The sequence below is a fragment of the Oryx dammah genome, unplaced genomic scaffold (assembly GCF_014754425.2).
Source record: "Oryx dammah isolate SB20612 unplaced genomic scaffold, SCBI_Odam_1.1 HiC_scaffold_4, whole genome shotgun sequence".
In the NCBI taxonomy this organism is placed as follows: domain Eukaryota; kingdom Metazoa; phylum Chordata; class Mammalia; order Artiodactyla; family Bovidae; genus Oryx; species Oryx dammah.
The window spans coordinates 660,457-684,309 of NW_024070188.1; the positions used below are offsets into that span (position 1 = coordinate 660,457).

General features: G+C 40.2%; 1 protein-coding gene across 1 annotated transcript in view; it reads left to right on the forward strand.

Moving 5' to 3' along the window:
- LOC120862891 (CD109 antigen-like) overlaps positions 1–23,853 on the forward strand; it is a 143,541-nt gene that overhangs the window by 62,680 nt on the left and 57,008 nt on the right. The window contains exons 8-17 of the mRNA XM_040239044.1: positions 6,401–6,497; positions 6,764–6,905; positions 7,641–7,750; positions 10,210–10,434; positions 11,232–11,333; positions 11,421–11,483; positions 13,360–13,536; positions 17,421–17,573; positions 22,439–22,513; positions 23,037–23,097. Of these exons, the coding sequence (XP_040094978.1) occupies positions 6,401–6,497; positions 6,764–6,905; positions 7,641–7,750; positions 10,210–10,434; positions 11,232–11,333; positions 11,421–11,483; positions 13,360–13,536; positions 17,421–17,573; positions 22,439–22,513; positions 23,037–23,097 (1,205 nt within the window). The remainder of the gene's footprint in view (positions 1–6,400; positions 6,498–6,763; positions 6,906–7,640; positions 7,751–10,209; positions 10,435–11,231; positions 11,334–11,420; positions 11,484–13,359; positions 13,537–17,420; positions 17,574–22,438; positions 22,514–23,036; positions 23,098–23,853) is intronic.

A 23,853-nucleotide genomic window follows, 5' to 3' on the forward strand; every position in this document is an offset into this window, starting at 1 on the left:
AAGCAAGAAACCTGCACCCTGCATCCAGAGATTAGTCCCCACACAGCGCAACTAGAAAGCCTGGGTGGAACTACAAAGACCCAGGGCAGCCAAAAATAAATACATACAAGGGCAGATGGGAATTTACCATCTGAGCCACCGGGGAAGCCTGACTATATAACTGCTTCCTATTCACCAGGGAGAGGGGGTTGCTTTCTTGAGGCGCTAGCCTACTGTGTTCCCCTTTTGTCTGGCAAAGAAGGAAAGCCACTCTTTCCTTTTCCTCCATACTCTGTCTCCATATTTCTGTTTGACACTCGTGCACAGAGAGCCAAGGTTTTGGCAGCATGTTCCTTCAGTGCCGGGATCTTCTGATGTCCGGTGATGATGGGCAGATTGTGACCTTACCTGGAATGAAGAGTGCGTCATCAAGTAGTTAACAAGTAGTTAACATCTTCCGTTTGGTGAGGGTTTTAGTTCTGCAGAAGAGCTCAAAGACACTGCTCTGTGTATCCCTTGAGGTGGAACCAGGACCCTGCCCCGAGGCTGCACTATTGTTTCCTGACTGCACCTCCCCTGTCTCTGTACCCTCTCCCTTCCCTGATTAACAGCTGCTTGATCCTGTCCTTTGGAAGTCAGGAAAAGGGACACAGAAAGGTTTTTGTGCCCAGGAGCCCCAAAGGGTCCCATTTGGTTTCAATTGCATTCTGTCTAAAAAAACAATGTACCTACCCTGATTAAAAAGTGCTTTATTCTTAAAGAAGACTAACCATCATCCGAGCCTTCGGTGAATTGTAATGTGTTTGCAGTAGTGAAATTGATCTCTGATCACAGATCACCGCAACTGACGAAAAAGCTTGAAATGTTATGAGAATTACCAAAATATGTCACAGAGACATGAAGTGAGCAGCTGCCTTTGGGAAAAGGGCACCAGTAGAGTTGAGTATCGAAAAGTGAAAGTGTTAGTTGCTCAGTCATATCCAACTCTTTGTGACCCCATGTGACTCCATGGACTGTAGCCCGCCAGGCTCCTCTGTCTATGGAATTTTTCAGGCAAAAAGAGTGGGTAGCCATTCCCTTTTCCAGGGAATCTTCCTGACCCAGGGGTTGAACTCAGGTCTCCTGCATTGCAGGCAAATTCTTTACCATCTGGGCCACCAGGGAAGCCCTTGCTTATTGCAAGATTGCCACAAAACTTCGATTAGTAAAAAACACAGTATCTGTACACTTCACAGTAAGCAAAGCACAATAAAATGAGGTCTGCCTGTGGTCCATTCCAAGGATTTGCTTCCTATTACCCCTCCTTCCTTCAGGCTTCAGTTGCCTAGGGGTATCCATAGTGGGGGCTAAGAAGGCGGTCTGCCCCAGGGCGGCTCAGATCTTACGTGTGAATTCAAATGGGTGGTTCCTAAGATGGCTGAGGAAGCCCTTTGCCTGAGGTCTGCGGATAAAGGGTCCTTTTCTACCCCAGCGTTCATGAGTTCTCAGGCTACCAGTGTGTTTCAGGAGGGTCTGCTGTTACTCAGATTGTGTATATAATTTGCAACTTCGCAACAGATTCAGGAAATCTTTTGACTAGCAAGGTCTTTTACCAGCCTCTAAAAACTGGCATAGACCTAATCTATAAATCCTGTGTCCTGAAGGAGATGGAGGTGATGACGGTGAAGTAACCATCATCCTGTGTCTATTGAGAACCCATCTCCTTCCTTCAGGTTTATCCTTCCAGTTTGCCTTCGATTGGGTCTCTGTCGGGAGAGCCCTGGCCCACTCCGCTTCTCACCTGTGTCTGAATTCTTCCATTTGGTATCTTTAACCTTCTGCTGTTTGGTGGCATCTTCGCTCTGTATTTAAACATTTCTGTCATGGAGGGAAACAAAGCCTCCCTGATTATCCTGCCTCCTCCTACCTGCTGCCCTGTCTCTCACCTCTTTGTAGAGTTCCAGCTGCCTGTTTCTGCTGCTTCACATGCTGTTTGTTCTTCAGTCCCCTGCCTTCTGCTTTTCCCCTTCACCATGGATTGAAACCGCTTTCACTACGGCACAAAGCCCTCCTTGCTTACCTTGTGGCTGCTTTCTTAGGCGGTTACAAATTTTTGGCCCCCCTTGCAGCACTGGACATTGCTGTCCTCTCATTTCCTTTCTGGCTTTTCTCCTTCTGCTTTGGTTACTCCTTTGAGACTCTTTGCAGACAATATCCACATTGTAAACATTCTTATTCCTTAGAGCTCCATCTTTGGCTCTCTTTTCTTTTTTTATGCATTTAATCAGAGTTTTCTTCTCCATGGCCAGAGCTTCTGCTACTGTTTATAATATGGTGAAACCTGAATCCATACTGGGCTTCCCTGGTAGCTCAGTGGTAAAGAATATGCCTGCTAATGCAGGAGACGCAGGTTTGATACCCAAGTCAGGAAGAACCCCTGGAGAAGGAAATGGCAACTCACTCCAGTATTCTTGCCTGGGAAATCCCATGGACAGGGGAGCCTGGCTCCAGTCCGTGGGATCCCAGAGTCCAGCACGACTAAACAACAACAACAACGACAACGGAATCTGTCTCTCCAGCCTACATTTCTAGCTTGACAGTCAGATCCTTATGTCTTGCTGCTGTCTGGACATTGTCCACTGGATGTCCCACAGATACTTGAAACAGGTTGTCTTCCACAGCCCTGGTTCTCTGCATCCTTCTCTTGGTGGACTGCACCTCCATCTCTCTAGCTGCCCAGGTCAGCTGTACTCTTCCGCCTCCCTCAGTTCCCACAGCCAGTCAACATCCAGTGCTGTGGTTCTGTCTCCTTGTGAAAGTCGCTCGGTCACGTCTGACTCTTTGTGACCCCATAGACCATACAGTCCATGGAATTCTCCAGGCCAGAGTACTGGAGTGGGTAGACTTTCCCTTCTCCAGGGGATCTTCCCAACCCAGAGATCGAACCCAGGTCTCCTGCATTGCAGGCAGATTCTTTACCAGCTGAGCCACAGGGGAAGCCCTCTCTCTCCTTAATAGCTCTCAAATAATCCATCCCCTTTTTTCCACGGGCACTTCCTTCATTCAGGCCAATGTCATCTTTCTTTCTAAAACTACTGTTATAGTTTCTTAAAAGTGTTTCCTGTCTCCATTTTTTGCGACATTTAGTTTTCTCTGCTTTGCATCCAGACCTATTTCCTCTTCTTTTCCTTCTCTCTTTCTCTTCCTCCTCTTCTCCCCCACAATCCCTACCTCTTCTGCGTTCTTTTTTGACTAACAAGACAAAGCTAATTCTATTGACCTTTTGCATGAAAGTTTTCAGACCACTGCCTTGAGGGAGAAGTTCAGAATTTTTAGTGTTTCTTGCAGTTCAGTTCAGTCACTCAGTTGTGTCCGACTCTGCAACGCCATGGACTGCAGCACGCCAGGCCTCCCTGTCCATCATCGACTCCTGGAGTTTACACAAACTCATGTCCATTGAGTCGGTGATGCCATCCAACCATCTCATCCTCCATCGTCCCCTTCCCCTCTGGCCCTCAGTCTTTCCCAGCATCAGGGTCTTTTCCAATGAGTTAGCTCTTCACATCAGGTGGCCAAAGTATTGGAGTTTCAGCTTCAACATCAGTCCTTCCATGAACACCCAGGACCCATCTCCTTTAGGATGGACTGGTTGGATCTCTTTGCAGTCCAAAGGGCTCTCAAGAGTCTTCTCCAACACCACAGTTCAAAAGCATCAATTCTTTGGTGCTCAGCTTTCTTTATAGTCCAACTCTCACATCCATACATGACTACTGGAAAAACCATAGCCTTGACTAGACAGATCTTTGTTGGCAAAGTAATGTCTCTGCTTTTTATTATGCTATCTAGGTTGGTCATAACTTTCCTTCCAAGGGGTAAGCGTCTTTTAATTTCATGGTTGCAGTCACCATCTGCAGTGATTTTGGAGCTCCCCAAAATAAAGTCAGCCACTGTTTCCACTGTTTCCCCATCTATTTGCCATGAAGTGATGGGACCGGATGCCATGATCTTAGTTTTCTGAATGTTGAGCTTTAAGCCAACTTTTTCACTCTCTTCTAGTGTTTCTTACTGAATTCTTTTCTAGTTTCAAGTGTTTTGAAACATTTCACCCAGCCCCTCATCTCCCTTCCCAAAGTCTCCCAAATTTTACCTGTGTGTCCAAGAATGCACAGTGCTTTTTCTGACCAAGATGCCTTTACATAGGCGGTTTCAGTGTGTGGCTTTTGCCCCTAAGCGTCTATCCTTGGGTCATGTGGCTAGATCACCTCTTTGAGGGTGGCTCTGTGTCGTGGTTACTACCGCACAGTGCCAGTCATGGAGCAGACTTCCAATAAATGCCTATTGAAAGAATAAACAGATAAAACAATGTGACTCCTTAGATTTCAGTTTCAAGCTGTGTGTAGCACAGCAGAGGCCTCTATACCTAACCAAAAGCCTCTTATTTTGAGTGAACTAAATTAAGGTGTATGGGCAATAGTTTTGGTTTTGTCACCGAATTAGGGAGTAAAGAGTAGGACTTGAAATCCAGTTGTCTCTTGTGTGTACTTTGAAAGATGAGTTCTGTTGTCTTAACACTTGGAGAGTTGTTATTAAGTTATAGATATGATTTTAAATATTTCACATTAGCTCTTATAGTCATCTCTGTGAGTGGATGATAACAGTTTTGGTTACTTTTGCTAGTAGCCATCTGTCTCATCAAAGTATAGTTGATGTGCAGAGGGTTACTGGAAATTTCTTGGAGAAGAAGGTTAACACTCTATTTTAGTTTAAAAATTTTTAGCTGAGATGAATACAAACCTGCATTTGTTTATTTGCTTTGATGTGAACATCTGCTCACTATTCCTACCTCATTAAAATAAATAATAGATTCTTTCTTCTCATCATAGTAGGTTTAAGAGTATTGTAAAGAAAATAACATAGCATACATCTAGTTACTTCCATAATCCTTGTGGACAGTAGAACTTAAAAAATATTATTTTTATAATCTAAGGCTTATTAAAGTGTAGTTATGATTTGATGAGATATTTGTATCCTGGAAATGACATGGAAAAAATGGTGGGGAGAAATATGAATTATAATGATAGGTTCACTTTTTTTAGGTATTATTTTGTAAACCTATTGTGCTATGGTTGTTTTCTAGAAAAAAAAAATCCTTGTTTGGTTAATGATATCATAGAATATCTTGAACTTACTTTTTAAAAGTTGTTGAACTGTTACTTTTTGAATGATTAGTTTATTCCCTAAAGTATCTATATTCTGTTTAGCACAATAAATCAGCTTGGGACTTGAAAAGCTAAATCCATGTCACATTTAAATTAAAAGTATTTGCGTCTGAGAATACTTTAAATAATGTATGAATTCTCAGCTCCCTGTACTATCATGTGATATAACTTTTCAAATATGATGTTCTGGTGTTCTAGTTACGCATTTATTTAATTTTTAACAAGATACACGCAGAGTTAGGTTTTACAAACCGTTTTGAATGTATGAATTTGATGCTGACATTGCTATGGGGGTTTCCACTAACTTTATTGTTTTTGTTTGGAAGGGTGGTACATTTGAAGATGGACTGCTTTATTTTTCTTAATTTTGGAATATGGTATATTTTATTACCAGTTTTTGAGTTGAGTTGATCCAGACAGGGGATATTTTCTGTGATCCAGATGAGGGATTCAGGAAGCAGGAGTTAACAGTCACTTTTTTAGAGTGCAAAATAAAATTAGCTTTCATGTTTGGCTGAGCATTTCATAATAGAAATGCAAGGGACTCAGGAAGTGCATTTATGGAAGGCTTTCTGACAATAAAATGATTTACCAAAGACTGCCTCTCCTTTACATGGAGAGACTTTCCCATCATGAGAGAGGATACAGTTAAAAAGTAGAATGCAAATCAGCAAGAGAGATATCTTCTTGACTCAAGAAGATAATTTGGGTCGTATGGATTTAAAAAAATTGCTCTTATTTTAAATTTCCTTTCAAAAAGTGAATTTTCAATAGCTATGAGCACATTTGGTGCCCTGTGTTGGTCTAATAAACCCTGATGGTTAATATTGAAACATGTAGGAATGGGCCACAGTGAAATGCAATCTCAGCTAACATTTTAAAATGTTCAAAAGTTATAGAATCTCCTGGGCATGCAGTTAATGGGCCAGTCCAGATTTCTGATTAAGAAAGAATAAAAGATTTTCATAATCTTTTAAGAAATCTTTCTACAGGAAACTATCATTTCTAGTTATGATCAGAGTTTCTCCAGAAGGCTGGGTAAAGTGTGTGTGTGGTGAACTGTTCTGAGGTATTGTAATAAAAAAACTTCCCATTTTGGAGACTTAGTATCAAGGATCACCATTTATTAAGCAAATTCCTATGTTTTGGTTTTAAAAATTTTCAGTAAGAGCATGGTTTTAAATATGATTCTTTTAAGTTAGGTCCTGTTTATTATTTTTCAGGTATACATATGGGAAGCCTGTGAAAGGAGACCTAACACTTACATTTTTACCTTTATCCTTCTGGGGTGTGAAGAAAAATATTACAAAAACATTGAAGGTAACTTTTGCAGATCTTTTAACTTGTAATGGGGAAAAGCTATGTGTACATTCCCCAGTAGTAAGATTTTATACCGAATTAACAAAAAGTTGAGCATGAGAAAATCAAGAGCTTTCTGTCATTGGACAAATGAGAATTTGCCTATTTATTAAAATAATTAAAGTGAAAATAGAACCTTTATATTGTTGTGACTTAGTTTGAATTTTATTTCTAAAATTTGAAGTGCTAAAGTGAAGAATGAAATTGAAAATTTTTTAACAAAACAGATAAATGGATCTGCAAACTTCTCTTTTAATGATGAAGAGATGAAAAAGGTAATGGATTTTTCGGATGGACCTTCTGAACACATGTACCTGTCTTCTCCTGGGCCGGTAGAAATTATAGCCACAGTGACAGAATCACTTACAGGTTTGTAGACTTTGATGAGCTGCTCTATCATCTTTTATTATAATTAGCATGTTCATTTGAGGGCATTGTTACCTAAAGATGCTGTTTAATGCTGAAATTGTCATAAATATTAGTCTGACTTGCAGAATATTTTCATAATGAAAGGGAAACTTATTTTCCTTGAACAACTGTGCTTCAACCACCTGTGATAGGTATTCATAATTTTTTCCATCTCTACTCTTTTTTTCAACCTGAAGACTACATGGAAAGGGCTACCTTTTCAACTGACTAACCACCCTCCTTTTATCTTTCTTTTAAATAATATCCTCTGAAATCTCACCTGCTCCTAGACCATTTTCTCTTTTAATGACAATTTCGGCATTAAATAGCATCTTTAGGCAACAATGCCCTCAAATGAACATGCTAATTATTATAATAAAATAAAGGTTAATTACTTGGATCTTTCTGTTGCTGTTTTAATGGCTTTCATCAATCCCCAGAAATACAAAAAGACTATTCTGTCAGTGGCCTGACCTTGGGTGCACATGTCATTGATGGGGGGCTCTGAAGGCACTCAGGAGGGATCCCCAGAGGACATAATAGAAGTGATGTTCCTTTTTGTGGCCAAGCCAAAGAGGCTTCTGTGCTCTGATATCCTAACCCTTTGGGAAGTAGCTCAGATGGAGAGACACGGTGGATTGAAGCTGATGGTTGTATATTACTTTTACTGTTTAAATGGTGCAATTTCCAAAACAGGTATCTCAAGAAATGCAAGCTCCAATGTATTTTTCAAGCAACATGATTACATCATTGAATTCTTTGACTATGCTACTGTCTTGAAGCCATCTCTCAACTTCACAGCCACTGTAAGTTGGCATGTTTAATAATGGTCTAAAGCAGTAAGTTCAGTTTAGTGAAACAGGATGGGAGAGAGTACTTTTAGTACTTTTCAAAAAATTTAAGCCCAAAGTAAATTACTTTTCCCCTTTAGATATATGAGGCACACAGAATTGTTTCCAAGTGACCTTTATCTAATTTATTTTTAAAAAGTAGTTTCCAGAATATATTTTCTTCAAAGTATATTTAATAAGTAACATGATAGATATTTAGAAATTAATTGAAGGGTTTAGATGCTAGTCCAAAAATTTCAATTTCAAAATGTCAGATTTGAAGTTTTAAACACTCAATTTGATTTTTATGACTAATTTTAGTCTAAGATGTAGCATTGAAGATGATCATCTAGTCTGGGACTTCTCCAGCAGTCCAGTGGTTAAAACTCTGCCTTCCAGTGCAGGGGCGTGGGTTCAATCCCTGACTGGGGAACTAAGAATCCCCATGCTGCAGGCTGCCCGCAAAAGTTAAAAAATGATCAATTCTGTCTCAGTTTTTTGAGAGAATATTGCGTTAACATTTATTGGCCAAGTGAATTTGACAGTCTGCAAGGCATGCTCCTGGGTGGGGCTCACTGACCGAAGAAGACCCTAGTTCCAGTCCTGGAGTCACAGTATTTGTGATGGCAAGAGAATGCACACATAGCTGTCATTCAAGGCAGGATAAATGTGTCACGAACACATTTCTACAGGGATTTAAAACTGGCAAATGTTTTCTGCAAAGGGCGAGATAGTATTTTTAGCTTTGAGGGCCAGGTGGTTTCAGTCACATCTGTGCAACTCTGACATTGTAACATGATAGTAGCCAGAGCCCCTTGGTAACCAAAGGAGATGGCCATGTTCCAGTAAAACCTTAAGAGAGACTGGATTTGGTCTTCCTGCCTGCCATAGTTTGCTAGCCCCTGGTTTAAAGAGCAAAGGGTCAGTTCTTGTTGAGCAGATCAAGACAAGTTTTAGAGTTTGCAGATTGGTGACTGTGGAGATTTGCTCAGAGAGGGTCCTTTCCTGGTACCTTGCCCTGAACATCAATCCTTTTCATTTTGCTCAGTATCCTTTTACAATAAACTGGTGATCTAGTGAGAAAAAAAAAAGTTTTAGATAGCTCCTAATTTTAACAATCTTATAATTCAGACAGTTTGAAAGGATAGTTAAAAAGAAATCTGCAGAAATTGTCACCCAAGAATCTGCACGTGGTAACATCCAAATGAACAGAGGGACAGAGAGTTCAGGGAAGAAGAGTTGGCTGTGAGATAGGGTGGGGGTCATTGGAAGGGGAAGATTTAGGCTCTTGGTTACAAGATCAGCAGCATTTTCAGTGTTTGGGTGTGTGGGTAGGGAGCGGGGAACATTATGAGCTGAGACACGTAAGGCAAGAGCTTTGGGTGGCAAGTCAGGGTGCAGTCAGGTGTCAGTGACTGGACCTAGGCAGTGGCCGCAGAGAGCTCATGTCTGGGAGCTGACAGAGAGGAAATAAGAGGTGAAGCTTGGGGAGTGGAGAGGGTCCTCCACATCCCACGTGCTCCACGAGGATTGCAGAGGGTCCTCCACATCCCATGTGCTCCACGAGGATTGCTGAGGGTCCTCCGTGTCCCACATGCTCCCTGGGGATTGCTGAGGGTCCTCTGCATTCCACGTGCTCCACGGGGATTGCAGAGAGTCCTCCATGTCCCACGTGCTCCACGGGGATTGCTGAGGGTCCTCCACGTCCCACGTGCTCTGCACAGTGAAGAGCTTGGAGCCTCATGAATGTGGGAGGGATGTGGCAAAAGCTGGGTTCCAGGGTGACTGGTGGGGTCTGTGTGTGGGAGGAGGGCAGTAGCCCTGGCATGAGGCCATCAGGAGCCCCGGGGTGGTAGATGTGGGTGGACAGCTTGTAAAAGATGTTTAGGACTTGGTAGGCATCAGATTTGGAAGGTGGGGAGAGAGAGGGGCAATGCACAGATGTTAAGTAAGGGAGAACTGTGTTATTAGTATAAACGGGAAAGGCAAGTTGGTTTCCCAGTTTTAGATGTGTTGAGTTTGAGACAACAGGGATGTGCAGGTAGAAATTTCCTTGAGGGCTTGGAGGTACTGAGTGTGAGTTCCGGAGCCAGGTCAGGATGGCAGCAGGAGTGCTGAGACCTTTGAGGGTAAACGATAACGAGGCTTTGACAAATTCCCACAATTCGAGAGAGGGAAGGGGAACAAAAAAGGACACTGATATGATGAAGAAACGGATGTGGAGTGAAGGAGGTTGTTGTGGAGCCATGGAAGGCAAAAGAAGTGGAGTGGAGGCTGCCTGGAGAGACCTCTGAACCTGGAAGTTAGGGGAACTGCTGATGACTTTTGAGAGCTCAGGTTCATGGGAACAGCACAGATAGAAACTGGATTCAGTTAAACTTAAACCCTTTGCTTCTGTTGTTTACCTGATTTCAGTGTTTTCTTTTGACAATTAGGTGAAGATAACCCGTTCTGATGGTCATCAGCTGACTCCTGAAGAAAGAAGAAATAATGTAGTCTTAATGGTGACTCAGAGAAACTATACTGAGTACTGGAGCAGATGGGACACTCAAAATCAGGAAGTAGGGGCTGTCCAGATCATAAATCATACTGTCCCCGCAAATGGAATCTTCAAGACTGAATTCCCAATCCTGGATGATTCCAGCGAGCTACAAGTGAAGGTGCCACTGTTTCCCATCATTATGTTACTGCAACAGCAACATTAAAATTGCAGTCTGGTGGTGGGCACTCAACTTGTTGGGAGGTTAAAGTGCACAGGAAGGGGACACATATTTTTATTTAAAAGAGCAGGAGAAAGGATTACAAGGGATTTAATAGCTGTTGCTGAGTTAGACTGAATGCTTCCTTGTAAATTCATTTTGAAGAGGACAGTAAAATAGTGATGGAGAAGCACCCCCCACTCCTAGGCTAGGTACTTTTCCATCATGTGGAATTGTATTTTGGCAGGAGCTGCAAATGAAAGGGGAATACATATATTTTTACATTTACCCCTTGCTGCTGAGCTGAGACTCCTCAGCCATCCCCCCCGCCTCTCTCTGGGTTACTCAGCCCTGCTGCAGTGTGGCCTCTGGGCTTTCCTCTCCCCAGTGGTGGACTGAGTGAGCTGACTTGGTTGCTTGCTGTGCTGTGGGGAGAAGAAAGGATTCTTTTTCCATTTCCTTCTCTCGTCTCACCGTGTTTCCTGAGAACACACCTTTGTTCTGGAAATAAGTTAGGACTGTGCTTTTTCCTCTTAGATGATGGTGGTGAAGACCATCTGACACGTTTTAGGGCTGTCGGTTTCTTTACAGTATAATCTGCAGAATGATGACGATCCAGTGTCTGGGGCATATATTGCTTGCTGTGTGAAGAAAAGTGAAAGTGAATTTGCCTTTCACTGATTGTCCAGCCAGGTCACATTCCTTATCCTGAGGCTTATAAAGATGGAACTTTGTGTCTCCCTTTTCTTTTGTTACAGGCCTCTTTTCTCGATAGTGTGAGTAACATGGCAGTTCATGGTATGTTTAAGTCTCCTAGTAAAACCTACATCCAGCTAAAAGTAAAAGATGAAAATGTAAAGGTAATGCTTGCAATCATTCGTTAATTATAATATAATTGAACTGTCTTGACATTGATATGTATATATTAATTAAAAATTTTTTTCTAGGTGGGATCACCATTTGAATTGGTGGTTACTGGCAACAAGCAATTGAAGGAGTTAAGTTACATGGTAATCTCTTTTTAAAAATAATTTCCTTTATTTTTAAGTTAATTTTTGACTATCCTGGGTCTTGGTTGCTGTGAGGGCCTTTCTTTAGTTGCAGAGAGCGGGGGCTTCTTATCGCGGCGGCTTCTCTTGTTGCTCAGCACAGGCTCTAGGGTGCACGGACTTGCTCAGTAGTTGCAGCTCCCAGATTCTGGAGCACAGGCTCAGTAGTTGTGGTTCACAGGCTTAGTTGCTCCACAGGTTGCAGAATGTTCCCCGACCAGGGATCGAACCCATGTTTCCTGCATTGGCAGGTAGATTCTTCACTACTGAGCCTCTAGGGAAGCCCTGGTAATCTCTTACCTAATCTAAATTTATGACCTATTGTAGAATCATCTGAAATAGTGTCTATCTTATGTTTAAACTGAACTTACTGATTTTTAAAATTCAGCCTCATACTTCAAAAAACATATCTTAATACATATTATACATGTGCAGGATGTAATATTTATATACGTTCTTACAGAGTTTTCTATGTCTAAGTTGTGTATAAATTTACTTTGCGTTTTATTCCTTTTGCATCATGGAGAATTATGGTATGTTGAATATAGCTCCCTGTGCTATAGTGTAGGTCCTTGTTGTTTACCATCTTACACATGGTAGTTTGCAGCCCAGCCTCCCAGCCCATCCCCCTTCTGTCCTCCCGCCCCCTTGGCAACCTCAAGGCTCTTCTCTATGTCTGTGAGTTTGTTTCCGTTTCTTTTTAAATTTTTTAAAAAATTGTGTGTTTATTTTTGGCTATGCTGGGTCTTTGTTGCTGTGCGCGGGCTTTCTGTAGTTCCGGTGAGAGGGGGGCTACTGTCCCTGCAGCTCTTGGGCTTTTCATTACGGTGGCTTCTCTTGTTATAGAGCCCCGGCTCTAGGTGCATGGGCTCAGCAGCTGCAGCTCAGGTGTAGTTGCTCCTTGGCATGCAGAATTTTCCCAGACCAGGGATCAAACCTGTATCCCTTGCATCGGAAGGCAGATTCTTAACTCTGGACCAGCAGGGTAGTCCTTTGTGTCATATTTTGGATTCCACATAGAAGAGAGATCACATGGTTTTTTTTTGACTTATTTCACTTATCATACTAGGTGGTTCTATGTTGCTGTAAATCAGTCTCATTCCTTTTTAAGCTGCCCATTTTATACTGAAATCAAACTATCTTTTTTCTTCCTTTACTTATATTTGTGTTTCCAACTTAAGATGAATAATGATACCACCTTGCATTATGTTTAAAATTTATATTTTTATGAGGTAAGCCACATATGTTCATTATGTGTGTGTGTGTTAGTTGCTCAGTCATGTCTAACTCTTTGTGACCCCATGGACTGTACCCCAGAGCCAGACTCCTTTGTCCATGGAATTCTCCAGGTAAGAATACTGGAGTGGGTAGCCATTCCCTCCTCCAGGGGATCTTCCTGACCGGGGATTGAACCTGGGTCTCCTGCATTGCAAGTAGATTCTTTACTGTCTGAGCCACCAGGAAGCCCTGTGTTCATTATAGAAAATTATAAAATGTAAAGAAAAAAACAAGTAAAAATTGCTCCTCATAGCCTTGTAATTTTGCTAATCCAGCGCTCTCAGTGGTGCTCTGCATTCCTTAAACTCAAGAATAGATTCTTGTCTGTCAAGTTGCTGTTGCCTCAATTATGGTTCCTTTATCTTATCCTTTTCTAATGACCAGCTTATACTCCCTGTGTTAGTCAGGAAAGTTTATTTGTGGTGTGTGTATTCAAAAAGGACTTGATGTTGGCTTAAGTCGAGAATTTGTCTGTATGCTTAAAATTATGAAAACATAGCTGATTTGAGATTCTCATTATCTTTAGCATAAAATGAAACTCGTGTACTCTTCTTTTCAGGTAGTGTCCAGGGGACAGTTGGTGGCTGTAGGCAAGCAAAATTCAACAACCTTTTCCTTAATACCAGAAAATTCTTGGGCCCCCAAAGCCTGTATCATTGTGTATTATATTGAAGATGATGGGGAAATTATAAATGATGTTTTGAAAATTCCTGTTCAGCTCGTTTTTAAAAATAAGGTAAGATTTAAGGTAATAATGTTTAAAAACAAAACTTCATAAAGTCTGTAAAATGTAATGTTTCTTTAGAAAAGGATCATTAAAACAAATTGGTTAGAAATTTATATTTTTTTCTAGAACTATGGATAAACTCTTCATATTTAATTACTGTATATCTATTTTCACACGTGGAATGATTGGACAACATGGGTCTTCTGTGTATATTATTATTCTTGGCTTTAAGACTTTAATACAAATCCATGAAGCCCTCTCAAGATTTTCCAAATGGTGGAGTCAGTATTGCTCTGGCACAGAGTTGTGTGGCCATCACAGTTGTGTGGTATTCATACTGGTGTGAAGTGAGGGCTTCAGGAGGGAGTGTGGCCATCTGCAGTATTGTGGGGAAGCAGAGCTGGGCTTTGGTTTATCCATTTCACCATCCTGGAGACTAACCCAGGACAAATTTGCAATAAGCTTGGCTACTTTACATGTGGAGATCTCTGTAGAGTTTGGTCTCCAAACACATCAGTGATTTTTTTTTTCCTACATCCCCAAAATGATATTTTAAAATATTTCTCTATTCCTCCATTCTCATCTCACTTTCGAGAACTCTAATTAGTCTTAGATATATCAGGCCCACAGCAGAAGCAACTTAGCATGCGTGCATGCATTGGAGAAGGCAATGGCACCCCACTCCAGTACTCTTGCTGGAAAATCCCATGGACAGAGGAGCCTGGTAGGCTACAGTCCATGGGGTCGCTAAGAGTCGGACAGGACTGAACGACTTCACTTTCACTTTTTACTTTCATGCATTGGAGAAGGAAATGGGAACCCACTCCAGTGTTCTTGCCTGGAGAACCCCGGCCTGGTGGGCTGCCGTTTATGGGGTCTCACAGAGTTGGACACGACTGAAGCGACTTAGCAGCAGCAGCAGTGATTTTTTAATAACCTAAGGTGTATAGCTTGTGTTGGAAACCCCCCTGGGCCCCAACTCTGAGAAGTAACCTAATTGTAAGATTGACAGGTGGAGTTCAGTTATCTCATGCATATTTAAATAATCATTATTTTAAAGTAATGATTTGTAGAGTATACTTCTTCTGGTAGCATCTTCTCCCTTAATATTTTAAAAATTTTAAGAAGTAGAAGTCGTAATCCATGCCTTTTTTATTGAGAAATATTGACTCTAATTTTTATTGTCAAAATATAAAACAAACTTATTTTCTGTCTTATGAAAAGAATTAAAAAAAAAAACAGTGTTGTATTCTGTTAGTTTCAGAGCACAATTTTAGACTTCAAGTGACTCCATTAATCTGAGAAAGGCAAATTTTAAAGTAGGAGTAAGACTTAAACCTGGAGGCATACATCTCTGAAGGTGAGAGCAGGTTCTAAAAAATGTTACTGTGTAAGAAGCTTTGAGGAAACAGAGTGTATAAATAGCATACTTCCAAGAAACTTCTTAGGTATGAGTGATAAGAAATTAGTTTTGGTTGTGTTTGCAAAGATAATTCTTTAATTTTTATATGATAATGTTTACCATATTTACTCCAAAAGAAATTATATATTTGGAAATAAAATATGTTTAAACACGAGAAAATTAATGAATCTTTGTGGATGTTCAGTAATGACTGTGGAATAAATGAGTGGGATGTAGGGGGCAAGAGATGTAGTTTTAGAAATTGTCTGCACAGAAGTGCAGTTTGGAGCTATGGAGTCACTGAGGTGCAGAGTAAAGAGTGAGAAGTGCAAAGTTTGCATATTGTAAGTTCCCCTTTCACCTTATTTAAGATAGAGTGGAGAAGAGTAAACCTGACCCAGTGGCTCAAGAGGCATATGAAAAAAAGATTGTTAAACAGGCAAGGAAGACTTCATTTAAGACCATTGCAATAGGGGAGAGAGACTGAACTCAACTCCACTGAAACAGAAGGCAGGGAGGTTTTTAAATACTGGGGTGAATTAATGTAAAAGTACTGGAGGACATTGGGGGAGGGATTGGTCAATATGAGCAGGCCATCTGTGAGTTTGTAAGTTAGGCTCCTATTCGCCCACAGAGACTGGGAAATCAATCAAGGCTCTTTCTTGATGATTAACACTTCAAAGTGAAAAAAGCTGGCTTAAAACTCAGCATTCAGAAAACTAAGATCATGGCAACCAGTCCCATCACTTCATGGCAAATAGATGGGGAAACAATGGAAACAGCAACAGACTGATTTTCTTGGGCTCCAAAATAACTGCAGATGGTGACTGCATGAGATCTAAACACGCTTGTTCATTGGAAGAAAAGCTATGACAAACCTCAGTAGCATATTAAAAAGCAGAGACATTTCTTTGCTAATAAAGGTCCATATAGTCTATGGATGTGAGAGTGTTAGTTGCTCAGTTGTGTCTGACTCTTTGTGACCCCATGGACTGTATGTAGCCCACCAGGCTCCTCTGTCCATGGGATTCTCCAGGCAAGAATACTGGATTGGGTTGCCGTGTCTTTCAGGGGATCTTCCCAGCTGAGGGATCAAATCCAGGTCTCCCGCATTGCAGGTGGATTCTTTACTGTCTGAGCCACCTGGGAAGTTGATATATGGCCCAATGGATGTGAGAGTTGGACCATAAAAAATTCTGAGCACCAAAGAATTGATACTTTCAAACTGTGGTATTGGAGAAGACTCTTGGGAGTCCCTTGGACTGCAAGGAGATCAAACCAGCCAATCCTAAAGGAAATCAACCCTGAATATTCATTGGAAGGACTGATGCTGAAGCTGAAGCTCTAATACTTTGGCCACTTGATGCAAAGAGCTAACTTATTGGAAAAGATCCTGATGCTGGGAAAGATTGAAGGCAGGAGGAGAAGAGGACAACAGAGGATGAAATGGTTGGATGGCATCACTGACTCAATGGGCATGAGTTTGAGTAAACTCAGGGAGATTGTGTAGGCCAGGGAAGCCTGGCGTGCTGCAGTCCATGGGCTTGCAAAGGGTCGGACATGACTGAGTGACTGAATGATGACACTTCTAAAGGATGAATCCCAGATCTTTGAGAAAGACATTTCTGCTGGTAGAACTAGCAGGAAGCTGGGAAAAGGTTTATATCTTAAAGGAGCAGAGAATACATTTACAATTGCAGATTTTCTAAGGAAAGGGAAAGCAGGTGGTTAATGTCAGGTAGAACCCTGTCTAACGCTCAGGTAAGCTGAGGGGTTCATTAAGGCCATCTTAATCAGGTGGTACAGCCACTGGGGCATGGGATTGTTGGAGTAGAGCTGGGCAAGATGATCATTCCTAGGAGAAAGAAGCCTTCTGACAAAGCCGTTAGGTCCAGCCCTGGGTGAGAGGATTGATGCTCTTTAAGCAGTGCCAGTAGGACTATGCTTTGCTGAGGGTTAATGACAGCAAGCTGAGGCAGCCATCGAGGCACAGAGCAGTGGGCCTGACTGGTGTTGGTCTGAGGGCCTCCTCCTGGGGAAAGGCACCCCCACCCAGCGCAGGCAGTTCTGTGTGTCCCCAGGGCCTCTTACTTGCAGGCTTTCACTTCTGAGTCCAGGTGGCCAACATGCAGGCACGTTCCTGTACTCGCTCATGGATACTGACCCTCCCCACGTATGGCAGACGCTGTCTTCTCTTCAGTACCGGCTAGCAGCTGTGGGGTGGGAGACGGAGAAAGGGAAGGAGAAGGGTAGAGAAGTGAAGGAAAACTTTGATATGTACCCCAGTGAGAGGTTCCATGACTTGAGAACACTGTGGGAGTAAAGTTTGTTTTTACTCCTTTCCCCGGAGAAGACTTGTGTATGGTTTTGGAATGTCCCTGGCCAACACAAGTGTAGACTTTGCTAGATTTTGTCATTGATCTGCTATTAATAAGACATGAGGTGCTTTAAAAAAGTGTATTCTATCAGTACTGCTTTTTCACTTTCTTAGATACAGCTGTTCTGGAGTAAAGCCAATGCTGAACCATCTGAGAAAGTCTCTCTTAGGATCTCTGTGACACAGCCAGACTCAACAGTGGGTATTGTAGCTGTCGACAAGAGTGTGAATCTGATGAATGTCTCAAATGATATTACAATGGAAAATGTGAGTTTAGCCATTTTTTTCATTACAAAAATACACATTGAAAGAGAAAAAAAAGAAACTTTACTGTGTTGCTTCCAAGTTTTAAACGAAATTTCATTTTTCAAGTATAAGTCAGTAATAGCAAAGCTTCTGAATGAAAGGGATCTGCATTCCAATTGTCATGTTGGAAAGAGCCTATTGTGGTCAACTGTCTTTGCCGTCTTACATGAAAATTGTCACCTAAAGTTTCCCCTCATTTTCAAACTATATTTTAACTGAAGACACTTGAGAAAGTACCAGCAATTGGACTTGCACATTTATGAATGACACTGGAGAGAGCTTTAGGTAATTGTAAAATACTTTATATTTTGGTTATACATGATGGTTATGAATAATTACAGTCCTCACTGAATCAGGAACTTATAGTAGGTTGAGGGAGTGAAATCATGTTAATCTTCAGAAAACGTACAAGTCAAGAAATATATGAACATCTAGTGTTACATCAGCTAATCCCCTATTCATCAGTCATTTAATTTTTATTTGTAAGTCCTTATATATCCTTGGCAGTAGAAATGTAGACTGCATGAACTATATCCATTGATTGATTAACTACAGCAATTAACAGCACTTCAGGAAGAAAGATATATGTGTATAGGCTAGTTTGGACATATTGTTGTAAAATCAGTCCATTTGAGAAAAATTATGTGTTTTTCTTCAGCCTATCCAGCAAATTTTTCTCATTTTTTAAAATTTTTATTTTTTTATTAAAATTTTTTTTAACTTTATTTTACTTTACAATTCTATATTGGTTTTGCCATACATCAACATGAATCCACCATGGGTGTGCACGTGTTCCCAATCCTGAACCCTGCTCCCACCTCCCTCCCCATACCGTCTCTCTGGGTCAGTGCACCAACCCCAAGTATCCTGTATCCTGCATCGAACCTAGACTGATGATTCATTTCTTATATGATATTATACATGTTTCAATGCCATTCTCCCAAATCATCCCACCCTCTCCTCCTACAGAGTCCAAAAGACTGTTCTATACATCTGTGTCTCTTTTGCTCTCTCGCATACAGGGTTATTGTTACCATCTTTCTAAATTCCATATATATGTGTTAGTATACTGTATTGGTGTTTTTCTTTCTGGCTTATTTCACTCTGTATAATCGGCTCCAGTTTCATCTACCTCATTAGAAGTGATTCAAATGTATTCCTTTTAATGGCTGAGTAATACTCCATTGTGTCTTTAAAAGTAAAAAAACCTTTAAAACCCATCAGTCACTTTTTTTCTCTTGACTTTACTTAAATTCATTTATTCTAAAAAATCTATAGCATTTTGCACTTGATTTAACTGATGATAGTATCTTTCATTTTACAACTTGCTAAATATCTTAATAAATACATTATTTCATTTTTTCTTCCATATATATGTGGACACACAGAAATACACGCACATGTGCTCTCCCTGAGTGTCTGTCTCTATATCTCACTGTGCATTTACATTAAATCCTGTCATATATAAGATTGCTATCCCAGCCTTCTTTTGTTTCACACTTGACTGGTATGTTTTTCCATCATTTTATTTTCAACCCTCTTTAAGTTTTTAAGTATATCTTGCAGACAGTATATTATTGTATTTTGCTTTTCTTTAAAAAAGTCTAATCTGACAGTATCTTAATAAACTTATTTAACCCATTTACAAATTAGTCCTTGTTCTAATTAGGACTTATTTCTGCTTTTTTATTTGATAATTTAGTCGACTTCCTTTTCGTTTCTTTTCATTCTTCTTTCCATGGTTTTGGAAGTTACACATTCTATTTTTGTTCACAGGATAGATGTCCTTGTCTCATGAATTTGCTCATATTTTTTTTATCCTTATTGATTTTCTTTGTATCTTTATCTGACAAGTCAAGCATTTTGGTGTGCCCTCATATTCTTACACATTCTTTTTGTCTCTCCCTGTCCCCATCTCCTTCCCCAGCCCTGGCCAGATCATGTTGCTGTTGTATAGAATTTTAGTTCTTTGTCATAACGAATTGCTTGTTCAGTCTATGCTGTCCCTTAATTTTTTTATTCTGGAAATTATTTCTTCCTATAGTTCCTCTTCTTTCCACTTCTTCTCCTCTTCAGAGATTGGCAGATATTAGCACTTCTACTTTTTTCCCTCCGTATTTCTTATGCTTTTTTTGTCTCTTTCATCTGTCTTGTCTGTATTTGTTTGGGTGAGTTCCTCAGTTGACTCTTTCAGTTGGTAGATATCCTGCTTTTATATCAGCTATTATGTTGTTAATTATTATTTTCACTTGTTTTTTTCCTTGTTTTATATTGCTAATATTTTCCCTTGTCTGTATTTACTGTGTTTATTTTAAATTCTTGAGCTGACTTTTCAGTATGTGGTCCAGTTGGATGTCTTTTATGGAAACTATACTTGTTGGATATAGTTTGGATATCTAGTTGGATATCTAGTTGATTTGGCAGCTGTTCTGTCTGTTGGGGAAGCTGAACACCAGGCTCCAACCCATGTAACTCTTGTCAGTTTAAAGAGAGGGGACAGGTTGAGCTTCAGGGACTAGAGAACTACTCTTGATTCTCCCTGTGTGCTGCCCCCTTCCACTGATGGTTCATTTTTAACCTCCTCGGGAAAAGCAGCCCAGGAAGAGGTAGTCTCCTGAGGTGATGACCCACCAGCTCGGAGGGGTGGGATGAGGAGGGGAGGAAAAGTGAATGCTTGAAGGCCAGCGGTCTGTCTAAATGTTTCCTGGTTCTTTCACACCAGAAGGGCAGAGGTGCTGACTTGGTATTATCCTGGCCATTATTATCCTGGTATCATTAGCGGACTGCCTGCCTGCTGCCTGCTGGTTTTGGCAGTGAATTGCCAGGAATGATTGTCCTAAGGCTACCTCCTGAAGAGAAGCACAGGTAGAATTTAAAAGCCTCTTCCAGCCTGTTGCATGTATCAGCTTTCTGCCATCTACTTCCTCCAACACCCCAACTGGAGATACCCTTTGCTCTTCCGAGGGTTTTCTTGTTCTACTCATATAAGTTTCTTGCTTGCTTTTCATATTTCTCGAGTGTTGGCTCTAGAGGAAGGAGTCAGGAGCCTATGATAATGGACCATTTTCCTTTCTTTCATTTTTGTTAAATTTATATATGCTATCCAGAAACTTGTGAATGCCTAGGAATAATTTAAGTGTCTTAGATCTTCCAAGACTAATCTGCAGATAGCAGACTTCCCTTGCTGCAGCTTTCTCACTGAACCAGTGAGAAAAAGAGCATCTCTCTTCCTCATGCAAGAGATGCTTCTTCCTAGAAAATTCCATTGATTGACACCTGCATTGCACATATAGGTCTTCTGTGGCAGAGTTTGAGTTATGGAATGAAAACCTTTCCTCTCCATCCTGTCTGTCTCTGGCTTCATTAGTTGGGCTAACTGTATTGGCCAGCTTGTTGAGATATTATGGAATTTTCTGTTGTCTCATTCTGTTGCTTTCTTCTTGATGCCTATTCTAACATCATGTTTCCTTACCATGGGTGTGGCAGTGCTCTTGTTAGTAAAGCAGAAGCAGTGGTTTGGGTGTTTAATGTTAAACTTGATATGTTTTTAAACTTAGAATCTTCCATAATTCTTTTCCCTGTCTTAACTTCCCAATCTTAATGCTAATGTAATTGAGGTAAATGTATCAAACTACTAACTAAAAGGTTATAATATCCTAACTTTTTTTTTACCATAGTAAAATATATATAACATGAAATTTTCCATTTTAACCATTTTTAAAAGTATAGTTCAGTGGCATTAATTATTAATAATATTGTACAACCATCATCACTGTTTATTTCCAAAATTTTCATCATTCTAAATCGAGACTCTGTGACCATGAAGCAGTAACTCTTCATTACCTCCTTCCCTTTGCGACACGGGTAACCTCTAAGCAAATTCTGATCTTATGAATTTGCTTATTCTAGATATTTCACATGAGTGGAATCATGCAATATTTGTCCTTTTGTATCTGCTTTATTTCACTTAGCAAAATGTTTTTTAAATTTGTTTTTAGTTGAAGGATAATTGTTTTATAACGTTGTGTTGGTTTCTGCTGTACAACAACGTGAATCAGCCATAAGTATACATGTGTTCCCTCCCTCTTGAACCTCCCTCGCACCGCATGCCCCTGTCCACCCCTCTAGGTCATCACAGAGCACTTGGTTAAGCTCCCTGTGTTATACAGAAACTTCCGTTAGCGATCTGTTTTAACATGGTTATGTATATGTTTCAAAGCTACTCTTTCAATTTATCTCACTCTCACCTTTTCCCACTGTGTCTACAAATCTGTTCTCTGTGTCTGCATCTCTATTCCTGCTCTGCAAATGGGTTCATCAGTAGCATTTTTCTAGATTTCATAAATACACATTAATTAATTTTTCTCTTTCTGACTTAACTTCACTCTGTATAACTGGCTCTAGGTTCATCCACCTCACCAGAACTGACTCAGATTCTTAACTGATATTTTTTAAGGTCTTTGTTAACCATCACATTGACCCTATTTATCTTTGTCAAAAGTGTGAGTCATTTTAAATGCTGATCTCCACGTGTTGGCTTTGTCAACAAGCCCATACTTCTGAGGAACTCTTGATTACTGAACAGAATAAAAATAAGTTTAAAGAAGAGGTGTATTTTTGGCTGACGAATTGTGAACATGCCATTGACATTTTCATTATTCCTCCGTTTGTGTCATTTTCAAATTTGAAAAGCATGTGGTCTGTTTGATGTAGCACATTTGATAAGCATGTGTACCTGTCTGTTATTCACGGTACGTATCAGAAACGTTGAGAGGGCAGAACACACTGACATGAGTGCTTTCATTCTGTATACTTTATCTTCTTAGGTGGTCCATGAATTGGAACTTTATAACACAGGATATTATTTAGGCATGTTCATGAATTCTTTTGCAGTCTTTCAGGTATGTTTAGTTTGCTATATAATTTGAAAAGATATTAATATATTTACTGCTGTAAAACTGATTTCAGAATTAATGATCTGAATTATGAAATGCTAACCTCTTAAATGTGTTGCTGAAGTGCAGTGTGTTATATAAGTGTAATTTGAAATTGAAAGATGGTCATCCTTCAAGTCTTAGAAGCAAATGAGTAAATTCATCATTAGAGAAATAATGGAATTACCATTAAACAAGTAATTTCTTTCTTTTATATCACTTTCCTTAACTTTGAAATAGCTCTTTCTGCATGTGAGAATGTGTGTTTATGTGCTTGTGTGTGTGTCTGTGTGTCTCGTTGTGACAGGCTGTATACTCATGTATGTATTTAAACTCTCAAAAATGAGCAAGAGTTAAAAAAGCAAAGGGAGATATTTTCACATGCGACACAAAAACAAAACAGCAAGAGTGAATTAGGGGTGTAGGCAACTGACGATTTAGAGGGCGCTTAAACTTTTATTTAAAAAAAAATTAAAATGATTCTTTCTAGGAGTGTGGCCTCTGGGTATTGACGGATGCAAACCTTGTGAAGGATTACATTGATGGTGTTTGTAAGTGAAATCTGGCCAAGTGCTTTTTAAGTCATTAAGTCTTTCATCTCAGGTATTTATAGTTACTTATGTAAGTATGAATACATCCTGGTTGAATATGGATATTGTAATTTTCATTTTCTGTTCTCTTCTCCTATAGTGTTTGGAGTTTAATGTACTTGGAAGTACACCTGGGCCATGACATGGAGTGGTCTTCAGCTCCTGTTTAGATCTTTCTAATGATTACTTTCCATTTTCTCTCTGTAACTTTTTGACATGGCTCTATTTCTGGACATATTGAAAGATTTCATGCCTCCAATGTGTATTGTAAACTGTGATGTTACTTTGGAATTATTCAAAAGGAGGCGACATATTTTTGAAACATTTCTGTTCTCTAGCTTTTTATTGTTAACCTAGAAAATAGCCCAGATACCACGAAGTATGCTGTCCACACACACATACACACATACACACATACACACACTCACACACATACACACACACTCACACACATACACACACTCACGCACACACACACACACACACTCACACACACACACACACACACACACGTCTCCTCAGTCTGCGTTCTTCCCAGGCAGGATCACATCACACATCCCTGTTCCCTGGATTGCTAAGTAGAGTTGACCACCCAATTAATTAAAGGATGTGCTTTAAGAAAAATTCATAAAGTGTTTTACTTGAATTGTTCATTTTAACTTCTTTTAAAAAATTAACTGATTGATTAGACTGTGTCGGGTCTTAGTTGCACTACGC